At 43.2% G+C, this 13,171-nt stretch overlaps 1 protein-coding gene across 3 annotated transcripts in view; it reads right to left on the bottom strand.

Annotated features, from left to right (window-relative positions):
• The window catches only part of GOLGA3 (golgin A3), a 28,320-nt gene extending 15,623 nt beyond the window's left edge, over positions 1–12,697 (bottom strand). For 2 of the 3 annotated variants that reach the window (XM_075041505.1, XM_075041506.1), the window contains exons 1-8: positions 12,440–12,697; positions 10,246–10,604; positions 6,541–6,822; positions 5,563–5,675; positions 4,387–5,078; positions 3,027–3,138; positions 991–1,297; positions 169–371 (exon numbers count right to left, since the gene is read on the bottom strand). In XM_075041505.1, coding sequence (XP_074897606.1) covers positions 169–371; positions 991–1,297; positions 3,027–3,138; positions 4,387–5,078; positions 5,563–5,675; positions 6,541–6,822; positions 10,246–10,378 — 1,842 coding nt within the window. In that variant the 5' untranslated portion in view covers positions 10,379–10,604; positions 12,440–12,697. The remainder of the gene's footprint in view (positions 1–168; positions 372–990; positions 1,298–3,026; positions 3,139–4,386; positions 5,079–5,562; positions 5,676–6,540; positions 6,823–10,245; positions 10,605–12,439) is intronic. The other variant, XM_075041507.1, reaches the window with a different exon arrangement.
• Positions 12,698–13,171: the final 474 nt, after the last annotated feature.

The raw sequence follows: 13,171 nt of genomic DNA, 5'->3' as shown, positions 1-13,171 counted from the left end.
TGAACTAACGCCTTATGATGAAAACCATCCCCCCTTACTCTCCACCTGAAAAATATATAAATGAGACAGGCTCCCTCATCTGAGCTCATAAACGATGTCCTCTGGATAAAACTAACATAAAAAAAGAACAGATTCTCAGTCCTCCCATATGGAATTAAATCATAATACCTGTATATTGGCCATCTCACTCTGCAGCCTGACACGGGCCTCCTGTGCTAGGACAAGCTGCTGCTGGTACCACTGCCGCACATTTTGGAGCGATGAGATTTCTGTTTCGGACGCCTTTAGCTTATTGGTCAGTGTGGTCCGTTCCAACTGCACCTTCTGAAGCTGGTTCTGTAAGGAAGCCAACTGCTGTCGCAGATCATGAACTAGAAAAAGAAAAATAAAGAACTTGGACTAGCGCACTCCATTGTTCTATTTTTATGCACACATTTTCAAGGATTATTGCTATATTCATAGCTTTTTCTTTTTTTTCTTCTTTCTTCGTGAACAAAAACATATATGCCTAATTACATAAAAACTGGCTTTTCCTGCAAAAGTGAGGGGAAGTGCTAGAATCCAAAGTATCAGGTCATAAGCAGAATAAAATTAAAATAAATGAATCACTTCTATAAGCATTCATAGTTCCTTAGAGATAGAAAATATGAACAAATTAAAAATCACAAAGCAGGTGCCCTGACATGTAGAGTCATCATCAGAAACCAATATTTGTACAATTTTCTAAAAACCATTAGTCCACTGTCAAACAGTTACTAGACTAAATATTTATGCCTCCCTCTCCAAGCTGCCACTGGCAGCTTGTGAATTGTGGCACTTCTGTGACACAAAATAAAAACCAATAATCTTAAAATTCAGACCATTTTATTAGTTTGACATAAATGAAACACAAATTAAAAATCCTTCTTCTTCCTGGACTTCAGAATTATGTTGAAACAAAATGATTTATGGAATAACGAATTTTAAAGATTGACATTTACATCATCCCACCTGTGCTGTCTCTGGTGAGAACATTTTTTTGCATATCTTCAACCTTCAGCAGGAGTCTTTGGTACTGCTCCTCTGCTAACTGCAAATCATTATTTGAAGAAGCCAAACTAGCATTCTTTGCTTCCAAGGTATTTTGCAGGTCAGCCATTGCTCGTTCCAGGTCCCAGCAAGACTGCTTTAATGTGGCCACTTCTGAGCTCAGAGATTCCTGCTTCTGCTGGCTGTTTTGGCTGTGCTCCATCTGCGCCTGAAGCGTCATGTTCAAAGCTGCAAGTTGGGCTTGTAGCTCAGTCTTCTCTTTGAGAGCCTGAATGCGTCCAGAAAATCAAAATACAGAAGTCTTAAGAGAAAATACATTAGTGGCTGAGTAAAGAAGATGCCCAGCAAAATGCCTTTGCTAAAGCAAAGACCAGTGGCTTGTAAAAAATTCTTTTTTAAAGTGACATCTCACCTAGCAGGTATTTCAAATAGTCAAAGAAAATAGAGAGGAAAGCACAGACAAGACGTATAGCATTATATGTCAGTAACCATATCAGGATTTTTAATAGAACATGTTTCCACACTTTAAGGAGGAATGCTTTCTATTATATGTCTTATGCCATCAATCAATATAAAGAGAAAATTCAGCTATATAGACACTACTAGCATTACTCTGGATTTATCATCTCACTTCCAAAAAGAAAACAATTTTTTTTTTAAAGCCTTTGAAGACTTTGCTAACTTTATATGTATCATCTTAAGCATCTGTATTAGGTTTGCATGGCAAGGTTTTGGTAGCAGAGAGGCTACAGGGGTGGCTTCTGTGAGAAGCTGCTAGAAGCTTCCCCTATGTCCAAGAGAGCCAGTGCCAGCCGGCTCCAAGATGGACCTGCCACTGGCCAAGGCTGAGCCCATCAGCGACAGTGGTAGTGCCTCTGGGATAACATATTTAAAAAAAAAAAAAAAAAAAAACAAACCTGCAGAAGAACAACAGTAGAAAGAGAAGTGAGAATATGTGAAAGAAACAACCCTGCAGACGCCAAGGTCAGTGCAGAAGGAGGGGGAGGTGGTGCTCCAGGCACTGGAGCAGAGATTCCCCTGCAGCCCGTGGGGAAGACCATGGTGAGGCAGGCTGTCCCCCTGCAGCCCAGGGAGGTCCACGGGGGAGCAGATCTCCACCTGCAGCCCGGGGAGGACCCCACGCCGGAGCAGGGGGATGCCCGAAGGAGGCTGTGACCCCGTGGGAAGCCCGCGCTTGAAGCAGGCTCCTGGCAGGACCTGTGGCCCCATGGAGAGAGGAGCCCACGCTGGAGCAGGTTTTCTGGCAGGACTTGTGACCCCACGGGGGACCGATGCTGGAGCAGTCTGTGCCTGAAGGACTGCAGCCCGTGGAAAGGGCCCACACTGGAGCAGTTCGTGAAGAACTGCAGCCCATGGGAAGGACCCACGCTGGAGAAGTTCATGGAGGACTGTCTCCCATGGGAGGGACCCCATGCTGGAGGAGGGGAAAGAGTGCAAGGAGTCCTGCCCCTGAGGAAGAAGGAGCGGCAGAGACAATGTGTGATGAACTGACCCCAACCCCCATTCCCCGTCCCCCTGCGCCGCTCAGGGGGAGGAGGTAGAGGATTTGGGAGTAAAGTTAAGCCCAGGAAGAAGGGAGGGGTGGGGGGAAAGCGTTTTAAGATTTGGTTTTATTTTCTCATTATCTGATTCTGATTTGATTGGTAATAAATTAAATTAATTTTCCCCAAGTGCACTCTGTTTTGCCCATGACAGTAATCAGTGAGTGATCTCTCCCTGTGTCCTCATCTTGACACCCGAGCCTTTCGTTATATTTTCTCTCCCCTGTCCAGCTCAAGTGGGAGGCGATAGAGCAGCTTTGGTGGGCACCTGGCATCCAGCCAGCATCAACCCACCACAGCATCCTTGTAAAGTACCTTATTCAACAATGTTTTTACAAAACACAATTCCCACAAGTAATGAGTAGGAGGCTCTTGAAAATTAATTAACATATTAATATAATTTGCTAAATACAGAAATTCAAATTCATTTTCTACCTGATTAGCTTCTAGTGAGAGTGCTTCTAGTTGCCCTTCAAGTCTCATCTTCTCCTTCAGAACCTGCAACATTTCGTCATGAGTTCCTGCGATAGAGCTTTCCATAGAAACACTGGAGACAGAGACGGCATATACACAGTTAAAGGGTTAGAATACAACACTCATCTAGTAGAAGAAAAGTGAAGCTGAAATTAAGAGGTACTCGGACTTCATGTGTGATCTAGAATTTAGGACATTTTTTCTGGCTTTATGATGGGTCCAGAACACAGTGAAATAACCTTCGTTACCATCTAAAGAGATAAAGACATTATATTCACCGTAAGGTTTTATACATTAGTTTCCTATATTTGCAGCAACCAGAATCTAGTGTGGCCCCCACATATTTGTTATTTTACAGAAGTGCAATGGTTGATTTCATTGTATTCTGTATCTGCATATCCCATTATAAGCAGACAAATGGACATATTGGGAGCACAAAACCTCCACAACTATTGTCCACAATTGTATGCTTTAACATGAAAGTGCCTGAGAAATACCAACAGCTGCTACAAAAGAAGGAAGAACAGGTATTTGGTCTAAAGGATTCCTTGCGCTTCCCTTCCCTGATGTACAGTCAAGGAGTCTAGAGAGAAAAATCTTCTCTCTCTTGTTACTGTAAGAATTCAGTCTAAGCTGGAGTAATTGTAGACAACTGATTTTACCTTAACATCTCGGGGCATTACGCTTTATTCCAATGAATAAGAAAAAAAAAGGTAATTTCAAAATTAGCACATATACAACAGGCATCTGCAAACAACCGATAAAACACACAACTGCATTGTTAAGGGCTTCACCAGTCATCCACTTGCTTGCTGACTCACAGTTTAATACCGTGAGACTAAGTAAATCTCATTCCAAAGGACTGAAGAGGATAAGAGTATCTAGGACAAGACTCTTGGCATTTCATAACTATTTGAGGTCTGAAAGCTACATGTGTGGATCAGGAAAAGGATGACAATAAATATCACTGAGTCAGCTAAGTCTACACTTTTAGACTTTAAAGACGAATGCCACACTAGTGATTCAGTGAATGAATGCCTGCTTCGCAAGTAAATACAGGTAGAAGCACCTGCTAGCAGTACATAAGACACACTGTCAGTGGCAAAAATATCTTTCTCTAAAGATATACTTAGTAAATAGGTACTCAAGTGAAGTGACCTTTCAGTTTCTTTTAGAATCTGTAAGTTAGCAACAGATTTGATGACAATGAATGTAAGTTAAAACTGGATTCAAAGTTAGTAGAATGTAAGAGTAATAGGCTGCCTATTCCAAGAAAGTATAATGGCCAATAATGGCCTCACTGTACAGTGATCTTTCTTACCTGCTAGAAATACTGTCTCTCCTACTCCGTACTTCCCCATTAACTTCTTGCTCTTGGGCTTGATGCTCCACCGCCGCAGCCTGTAGCACCTCACTGATGGAAGGAAATTGCCCCATTGCATCAGGATGTATCTTCCGACCATTTATTGTATACGGAATACCCTGTTTGCCTTCTGCAATCTGTACACTGTTATACAGTCCTTTTCCTGACGCACTGCTGTAGGTAGAGCTGTCACTCTCGTTTCCATCCAGCCTCATTCCCACTTCACTCCCATCAATCTCTGAAACACTATCACCTGCCAAGGAGGAATTCTCTATTCGATCATCCGTGTCAGAGGGTAGACTTATCTCAGAAACAACTGATGTTGGACCACTTCTGCTTTGCTTCAGAGTCCCACCAGATAAATCAGTAGCCACAAAATTCCCAGTAGTGTTTCTAGAGCCTGAGTCTTCAGTTCTGTAGTCAGCCAAGGACCGGATCTTACTGGGCTTAGATTTTGAACTTCTTCTCTCTTTTGAGGATGCTGGAAGTCCCAAGCTACCCAGTTTTGGCCCCCTGGGGACACTGGTCCGCAAAAAGGAGTATTCTTTTGTCATTGCTACAGTGCTAGCTCTTGGCAAGATTTCTGGATTTAACATCAGCTCAGGATCTAGGGTGCTGGAGGGCCTGTTTTTGGATGTAGACTGATTTGACTAAAAGAAGCAAAGAGTCAACAATAAATTTCAGCATGTTACATTTGAATTAGCATCAAAGACTTGTTTTGCTGTAGAACTTAATACGTAAAGCTCTACACTTTTACATTAATATTTAAGTATATGCATCATTTCATAAACAAGGTAAATTACATCAGCAATCAGCCTTACCAAGGCTCAGTACATGCATTTTGAAAGTGTTCAAGGTAGACTCCAAAAGCTAACTGAAAAATATAGGAAAATTTGTGTTTGCTTCCCCCCCCCCCCCCCCCGCCACTTAAGAAGCACAAAACAGTAGGTTACCGATGAGGTAACAGAGAACCAAATTTTGCATGTCCAGAAGAAAAAAAATGCTTTCTCAGATTTGAGAAAACTAATGAACTTTTAAAGCAGAGAAAACAGTAATTTAGAGCACAGAAAGGATAAAGTTTTTAAGCTTCTCAACAACACACTGAATCTAGAAGGTCTGTTGTGTAGTACTCACTCTTTCTTGATGCCTCTTCACTCTGTATTGTTTGAGCTGTTCTTCTAGGCGCCTTCTTGCTTGAAGTCTTATTTGTTCTTCTTTCTCCAAGGGGAGTGAAGACTCTACTGAGCCTGCGAGTGAAAGGTATCTTTACAGTCAAACAGAAAGCTCCAACACAGGCAAATCTGATGCAAAAGAAAAAAGCCCCTTCTACCATCAGCAACATGCTTCATGCTTAAGCAAGGAATGCAAGGAAAGCCCATTCGCATGCACCTCAGAATACCCTCTTTTAATATATCCTTGTGTAAGCATTGATAAAGCCTGTGTATTTCCATCGCTCAGTTTGCAGATGCTGTAGTTCCTCCACGTATACATGACAAGAGATTATACAGCACGAACAAAACTATTGCTGTCATTTAATCTCACCTGTCCTGCACTTCTGACAGTACTGGAATTCTAAAACTAAGCAAGACCTAGGCAGTCCACTCATTCCCTACAGGTCAGAGAAAGATGTTCCCTAGATAAATTTTCTTACTTTTTGTTAACTCCCATTTAATCTTTCCTGTAGTAAGGCTTTTTAAAAACATTATTTCAGAGAACTCCTGCAGCATTAGGCACTTTACTATAAAGGCTTCCCCCTTCTCTCCCCCCTTTATTACTTAGCTTAAAATCACCTAGTTCTGCTGTTCTGTCTTTTTTTTTTTAATGTCACCTGTTACTCACAATTATCAAGAAGATTAGAATAGCTGCAGCCCCAGAAAGCACAAATTCCCCTCCAGCGCAAGAACAATTTTTAAATGCCAAGGCACGTGCCTTAGCTGCAGCAGAGGGTAGTTTACTGAAAGAAAATGAATTGTAGATCAAAGTAAAAGCTTACTGCAAAAACAAAGTTTAGTCCAAGCTTAAATGATGTTATAAGATTCTAGAGCCAGGCTCAGAGTAAAAAGCTTTATGCAGCAAGAGAAAGCAGGGGCGCCACCATAAACAGATGCTTACACAATTCAGTTTCTTGCATGGGAAGACTTAGTTTGAGAGACTGCAAAGCTTCTTTTCTAAGAACTATGCCCTCAGCTCTAGTTCCCTGAGACTTCCTTAGGCTGTCATGGAAACCAGTCACACCTGGGGACGACTCTTGACCCTGCACACTGCTGGTGGGGTCAAAAGACACAGGAGAGTCGGGGAAGAGCGACTCTGGCCCATTCTGGCAGGCGTCCACTTTGCTGTTTATCTCCAGACTTCCCTCTTCATTTGGCACTTCGTTGATGTTAATACTGGTAGCTGGAAAAGAAAGTTTCACTGAGCTACACTTTAAGCCACCCCATTTATCGTCACACCTCCACCCAAACACAATGCTACCACAACTGCCTTTAGACTGTAAGAATATGGAAATTGCTGATGACAGCAACTGGCAGGAGGAATTTTATAAAGGACTTTCAATTCTTCATTTAAAAAGACCAGAATAAGTACCTTTCATTTGCTTTACTACGTTGCCTTCAAGCAGGACCTCAAAAGTGATCATAAATTATCTTTAAAACCTCACACGGGTTTTTAAATCTTGTTAGGTTTAGAAGCATGAAACACCAAGTCTAAGTAATGTGATCTGTGTCACACCGAGTGGCAACCTACTACAAATAAGACTCAGCAACTGTGGGCCTGTGCTGAATGATTCAGCTATTTGGTATGCTGCTGGGCACCGGCGAGAAAGCATCCACCATCCTGACTTCCAGCCTGGGCCAAGTAGAGTTTCTCAATTTTAAACCAAGTTTAAATTTTTTTCAAATAGGATGTCTTCATCAAACGTACATTAGCAAAACTCACATATATCAAAATAATAAATGTACCAATTAGAAGGCAATTCAAGAACGACTGTAATACTAATTTTATCCCCACTTACTAATATTGGATTTTTCTTTTCCATCAGGAAAAATGCATCTTCAAAACCAGTTCAACACTTCACAGGTTTGTATTTTGGATGTCTCACACATTTCTACTTCACTCAGCTGGGGACTACTTACATTTATGAAACTGCTGTTGCAACAAAACTATGTATCTAACTTTAAATGCATTATTATACATCTCAGATGAGCAAGGTACTGAAATAGCCACTGGTTCTGTTCATTCCCACACCATGTATCACTGGAGTGATTGGAACCCATTGGAATAATAGGAAAGATTTCATTATTTTTTCATAAAGATGTTTAAAAATATTTAACATTTATGATCACAAAGTATTTGCAAGTGGAAAAATCAAGTTTCCTCTTTCTATTTTTTTTCCTCCTCTCAGAGCTACCGACTTGAATAAGCAGTTTGTTTTTTTTTTCAAGTCTCCTCAAAGAAGATGTGGGAGGAAAGAAAAAAAAAAAAAAAAATCAAACCAACCAAAACTGAGAAACAGTTCCTCCTAAAACTAAGTGTTTCTAAGATTCATATGCAGAAATACTCTGTAGCCAGGAAGTTGATTACGACGATTCAATAAAACTTTAATTTAGATTTAGATCAGCCCATTAACATATTGCTATTAAACTTCCCCCCCCCAATATAATGAATCACTACAAACTTCTGAAAGCAAAACTATTCAAAAATAAAGCTATTATCCTTCATGTATGTGGTGAACATTAAAGCGCACCCTGAAATTAAATAAGCCATATGGGAAAAAGTTACAGGTAGGAAGATAGGAGGTTTTAATTGTCTTCCCTTTTGTAACTGAAAAAAGCAAAAGGCTTCCTTTTAAGCGCAGTCAAATTTCACTTCAGAGTAGTTTAAAGAGGAAAAGATAAAACTTCCACCCCTAACCATTTGTTCCCACCTCTGCAGTGCATCTTCCCTTAAGCCAGCACAGATGCTTGGTACAGTGAACCAGAGGAAACTGAATGTGGGTAAAAATAAAAAACTTTCAGCCCTAGGTTGCCAAAACCCGTCAGCTCTCTAAGATTTGAATTAAAACACTTTTAAGTATCTTATTGGTCACACAGAGAACATTTTCAGGCCATTTTAGCCTGAATCAGTTCCTCATGTGGCCACAAAAACACTTGCAGGCACAATGAAGGGATGGGTGCAACAAGGATGCAAAGGAGGACAGAGGACAGGACTGCTTTTTTAAAGACTAACCAACCTAAGTCAGAGTTTAAGGCATTTTAAAACTAAAAGACTGTCAAAACTAAATTTAAAAGAGAAGTCAGTGCTAAGAATAGCCACAAGAAGCCAAAAACTAAGGGGATACCTTGCACATTCAGCAATATTGTTTCTGCCCATCTTTCAGAAACTGCAGCTATTACTGCATCAGGTTTATAATTTATTTACATTTTTATCTTCACAGCTGTGAGTGGTATACATATACAAAATAGATGCTGAAACAAAATTCTGGAGGAATGGTTTCCTGGCAACTTCCTGAGGCCATGAGACACTCGGAATCTAAATGCTGCCTTGAACAAAAGTAATTTAATTGCAGTAGTGTCAACACAACTGCGGTCTTTTTGGAACAGTGGGGGAGGAAATGCAATTAGATTGAAAACAGTAGAAAGACACACTACCTATTTGTAAGCCACAATTCAATTGTTTGCACAATGTCCAACACAGGAGAAGACAGGAATGCGTGATCTCCAACTTCATAAAATATGAATGAATCATCATATAACTACACTCTGCCAGTCTGCTAATGGGCAGCGCAAGAAACATAAATAAAGTCTCAGGCCTCCACTTTCTTGCCCATGACAAGATGGCAAATCTACAGCACGAGGAGGGCAGAAGGCTAACAACTTCATCACATGATCACCTCCTTTTACATACGTAACCTGCACACTTTTGTGTATCTATGCAGCCGCAACACATACACCCCCTCCACCCATTTACCACCATATCCTTATATACCAACATGACCTCAGATACCTGTAGTGGAAACACGGAGATTTCAATTCAATACAAGGAAAAGATTTTCACAACAAAAGCAGTTAAATACTGGAATGGGTACGGAGGTTATTGAACCTTCCTCTTGGGAGATTTTCAGAATTCAACAGGACAAGGCCCTGAGCAACCTGATCTAGCTTTAAAGCTAGGTCTGCTCTGTGCATGAGGTTGGACTAGACGACCCACAGAGGTCCCTTCCAACGTAAGTTTGATTCTATAATCTACTCAGATCAGCACTCTCTTAAGTTTCTTGTAAACAGCTGCACAACTATTTTATTATAGAGCTTGTCTACATATAAAAGGTATTTTGAGATAATTTGGGGAGTATATGCCCACATGTCTCTTCCATAAATGAGTTTAGAGAGACTTTTTGAGTACATTTTGATTTTTACCTAATCAATTTATTCGGAAAATATCTTGTGCCAGAATAAAGTACTCCAGTCATGAGTTTACTCCACAACAATCATTTCAGAACTCTTAGTTCTAGTGAATTTCAGGTATATACTCTTGGAAACACTATCAGAAGACAGAGTAACAGCCTGAGCAGCACATACTTAACTGATAGCCAATAGTACTTAATAGTTCGGTTTTGTTTCGAAAGAATAAGTTTTAAAACAAAAGACAGTTTTGTCATACACAGAGCAATAGCCTTCAGCAAACTTGCTTAAAACTGCTGTACAAGAAATTCCTGCCCTCAAAGAAGAAAGTCCTTCAGCATCACCTGAACAACAAAACAGGTAGTTGTGGAGAAGCCTAGGTAAGACTAGGAAATGATTTGGTGTGTATGAAGTAACTTACTGTTAATTTCATCTGTTGTAACTGGCAAATCTGACTTGGCTTTACAATCCAAAAGTTCTTCAGAGCTGTTACAGCCCCCATTATTGCTTCTGTTCTCCAAGCGAACATCCTGCTGGGCAGACGAGGAGTCCATGGTAAAAATGATCCAGATCCTGGGACAGTGTTTCCTCCAAATAATTTGCCACCAAGTGAACTACCAAGTCCTGTTTCTCTCCATCAGCAACAACAGCATCAAGATGTTACGCAGGAGCACAGTTCTGAGCTTTACAGCTGTTGGTGTGCAGCAGGCAGCCGATAATTCCAGGAGATCATGAAAACAGCTCACAGCCAAAGTTGTAATCACCAAGGAGCTGCATCCTCTAGAAACAAAATGTAGTAAATTTACAAATGTTTCTTACACAGCTTTGAAAATATGAGTTAAAAAGCAAGTAGTGCTCACAGATTACCCACCTGCCCAACTTCAACACACAGTACCAGGACATGGGGTAATAATAGAGACAATGAAATACAACCAAGTATACAGCTTTTGTGATTACATGATCTATTTAACAGCTTTTTTTACTACAACTTTTTTTTTAGTAGCACTGATACACCAGCATAATGATGCAACAAGATAATATTCAGTGAGACAACTGATTTAAGATCACTGTCCCTTTTAATGGAAATGCCTTTTTGGCCTCTACTTTAATAACTTTAGTTAGAATGCAGTATGGAATTCAGATTTACTTTAATATTTTTTTTTAATTAAATTACATCACTACTGTTTACTTGTCTGCAGAACAACCAGTATGTATCACTGTACAGAGTCTTAACTACTAATTACAGCACATGTTGGCAGTCAGAACGTGGCCTGGACTTGCAGTTCAGCACTATCTTCTCCTATGGCGAGTTGAGAGGAGGATTTCCAAACACGGTTTATAGAATTTGCAAATTATTCTCCAGGCATTCAGATCTTACCTCTGGGTATAGACCCAGTCAACTAATACAATCTGACAGAAGCTGTTGTACATAGTCACTTCAAGTATTTAAATTTTGTTCAAATAGTTACAGACAGCTGAATTCAGATTACAAAGTGCTATGGCTCCTATCTACTAAAGAAACATAAGAAATCCCCAGTTAAAAAACAAGTGGGGATTGTGGGGAGAAGATCAAGTCAGGGATATTTTACTTGCATTTTTACAGGAACACAAACATTTTGAGCAACATTCCTTCCATATCTCCCGAGAGTACTTGTGCAACTCCTACTGTACCAAACTGCCCTGGTCAGCCAGCAACACCACCAGTCATCTCCAAAACACTTCTGAGGCAGCTAACAGCTCAGGACACACAGGACTAGACAATTATGTAGGTGACCCTTACGTAGGTGAGCTGTGAAGAAGCCTGAAACCTGGAGCACATTTCTAAAAGAGAAACCTCCACTAAACAGAGATTAATACCTCCGCTGTGATTTGTTATTGATTTTAAAAGCTTTTCTGTATAATAAAGCTTACCATAAAACTTCTGGAAGAACAGCCATTGTACAGCAAATAGATATTTTATGACAAGCCGCAGAGGAATTACAGACAAAAGGCAAGTACAATTTAGACTGCTTACACCTCGGCAAAATCCAGCCAACATTAGATGGTTTGTTAGCCTCGTGATAAAACACCTTTTAACAATCAGGGTCACGAAGAATGGCTTTCTCCTGTGCAATGCATCCCCACATATTAAAGGTGACAGTATTTTGGCTTCAAGTTCCTACTGTATCTGTGTTGAGCACAGGCAGACACACACACACACACGAGGTGTACGCACGCCACAGGAACCCAGCAGTAACCTCACAGGGAAAACAACTGTATGAAAACAACCGGTTTTGCTTAAAACACCAGTAAGCAGGCGGGCAAAAAGACTGGGGAGCCGCCCGGACAGACGCGCCCGAGGGGTCCCCGGGCAGGGGCCGAGGCCGGGGCACCTCCCTGGGGCGCCGGCAGAGGCACCCGGCGGCCCGGGGCCCGCAGCCCACCGAGCCGAGCCGGGCCGGGCCGGTCAGCTCCCCGCACCCCGGCAGGCCGCGGGGAGGGAGGGCAGCCCCGATCGCGCCCCCCCGGCCTCAAGCGGCGCCCGGCCGCCCCCAGCCGTCCCCCGGCGGGCGCCGCCGCCTCACGCCGCCCCCCCCCGCCCCGCCGCCCCCCTTCCCGGCGAGACCCCCGCAGACCTGGGGCCGCCCAGCCTGGCGCCCGGCTCCTGCCCGAGACGTGGCGCTGCCGTCCGCCGGGAAGGGGAGGGCGCGGCGGTGCAACGTGGTTCTCCCTCCCCCGCCAGCCGGGCGCCGCCGCTGAGGGCCGGGCCGGGCCGGACGCGGCGCGGCCTTCCTCCGTCCCGCCGCCCCCGCACAGCCGGGCCCCGCGTCCCTCGGCGGGGAACCGCGGCGGGCTAGGCGCAGCCTGGGAGGCGGCCGGTGCCGCCAGGCCCGCTGGCGAGGCGGCGGCTTTTCCAGACGGACTCTTCCGGGAGCGGAGGGAGGAGGAGCGGCTTTACCGGCCGGCCCCGCCCGCCCTGGCCGCGCTTCCCTCCGCGGCGGCCCGGGGCCCTGCCGCGGGGGCCGGCAGGAGCGGCGAGGCCTTGTCTTCCCTGAGGGGGACCGGGGCCGGGGCCGGGGCCAGACCGGCCCAGGGTGACTTACCGGCTCCCTCCGGCCTCCGTGAAGGACCCCGAGGCCAGCAGCCGACTTGCATAAATTAAAATGAAACCTGTGCATAAATTAGAAATCAAATCTGTGTAGGAAAGTGACGCGCCCCTCGCAGCCTTCGTTTTCTGCAATGTGCACGTTCCTGCATTAGCGTTACCATTTACTGGATTAGAGTCAGGGGAATTCAATGACATGTCCTCTTAATGCCATGTTTCCAGCATTCCTGATGGCCCTTTCCACAGAAATCAATCCCTAGAG

This window comes from Buteo buteo, chromosome 11 (assembly GCF_964188355.1).
Source record: "Buteo buteo chromosome 11, bButBut1.hap1.1, whole genome shotgun sequence".
In the NCBI taxonomy this organism is placed as follows: Eukaryota; Metazoa; Chordata; class Aves; order Accipitriformes; family Accipitridae; genus Buteo; species Buteo buteo.
The sequence above is the reverse complement of the archived record's forward strand: the minus strand, read 5'-3'. Positions and strand labels throughout refer to the sequence as shown.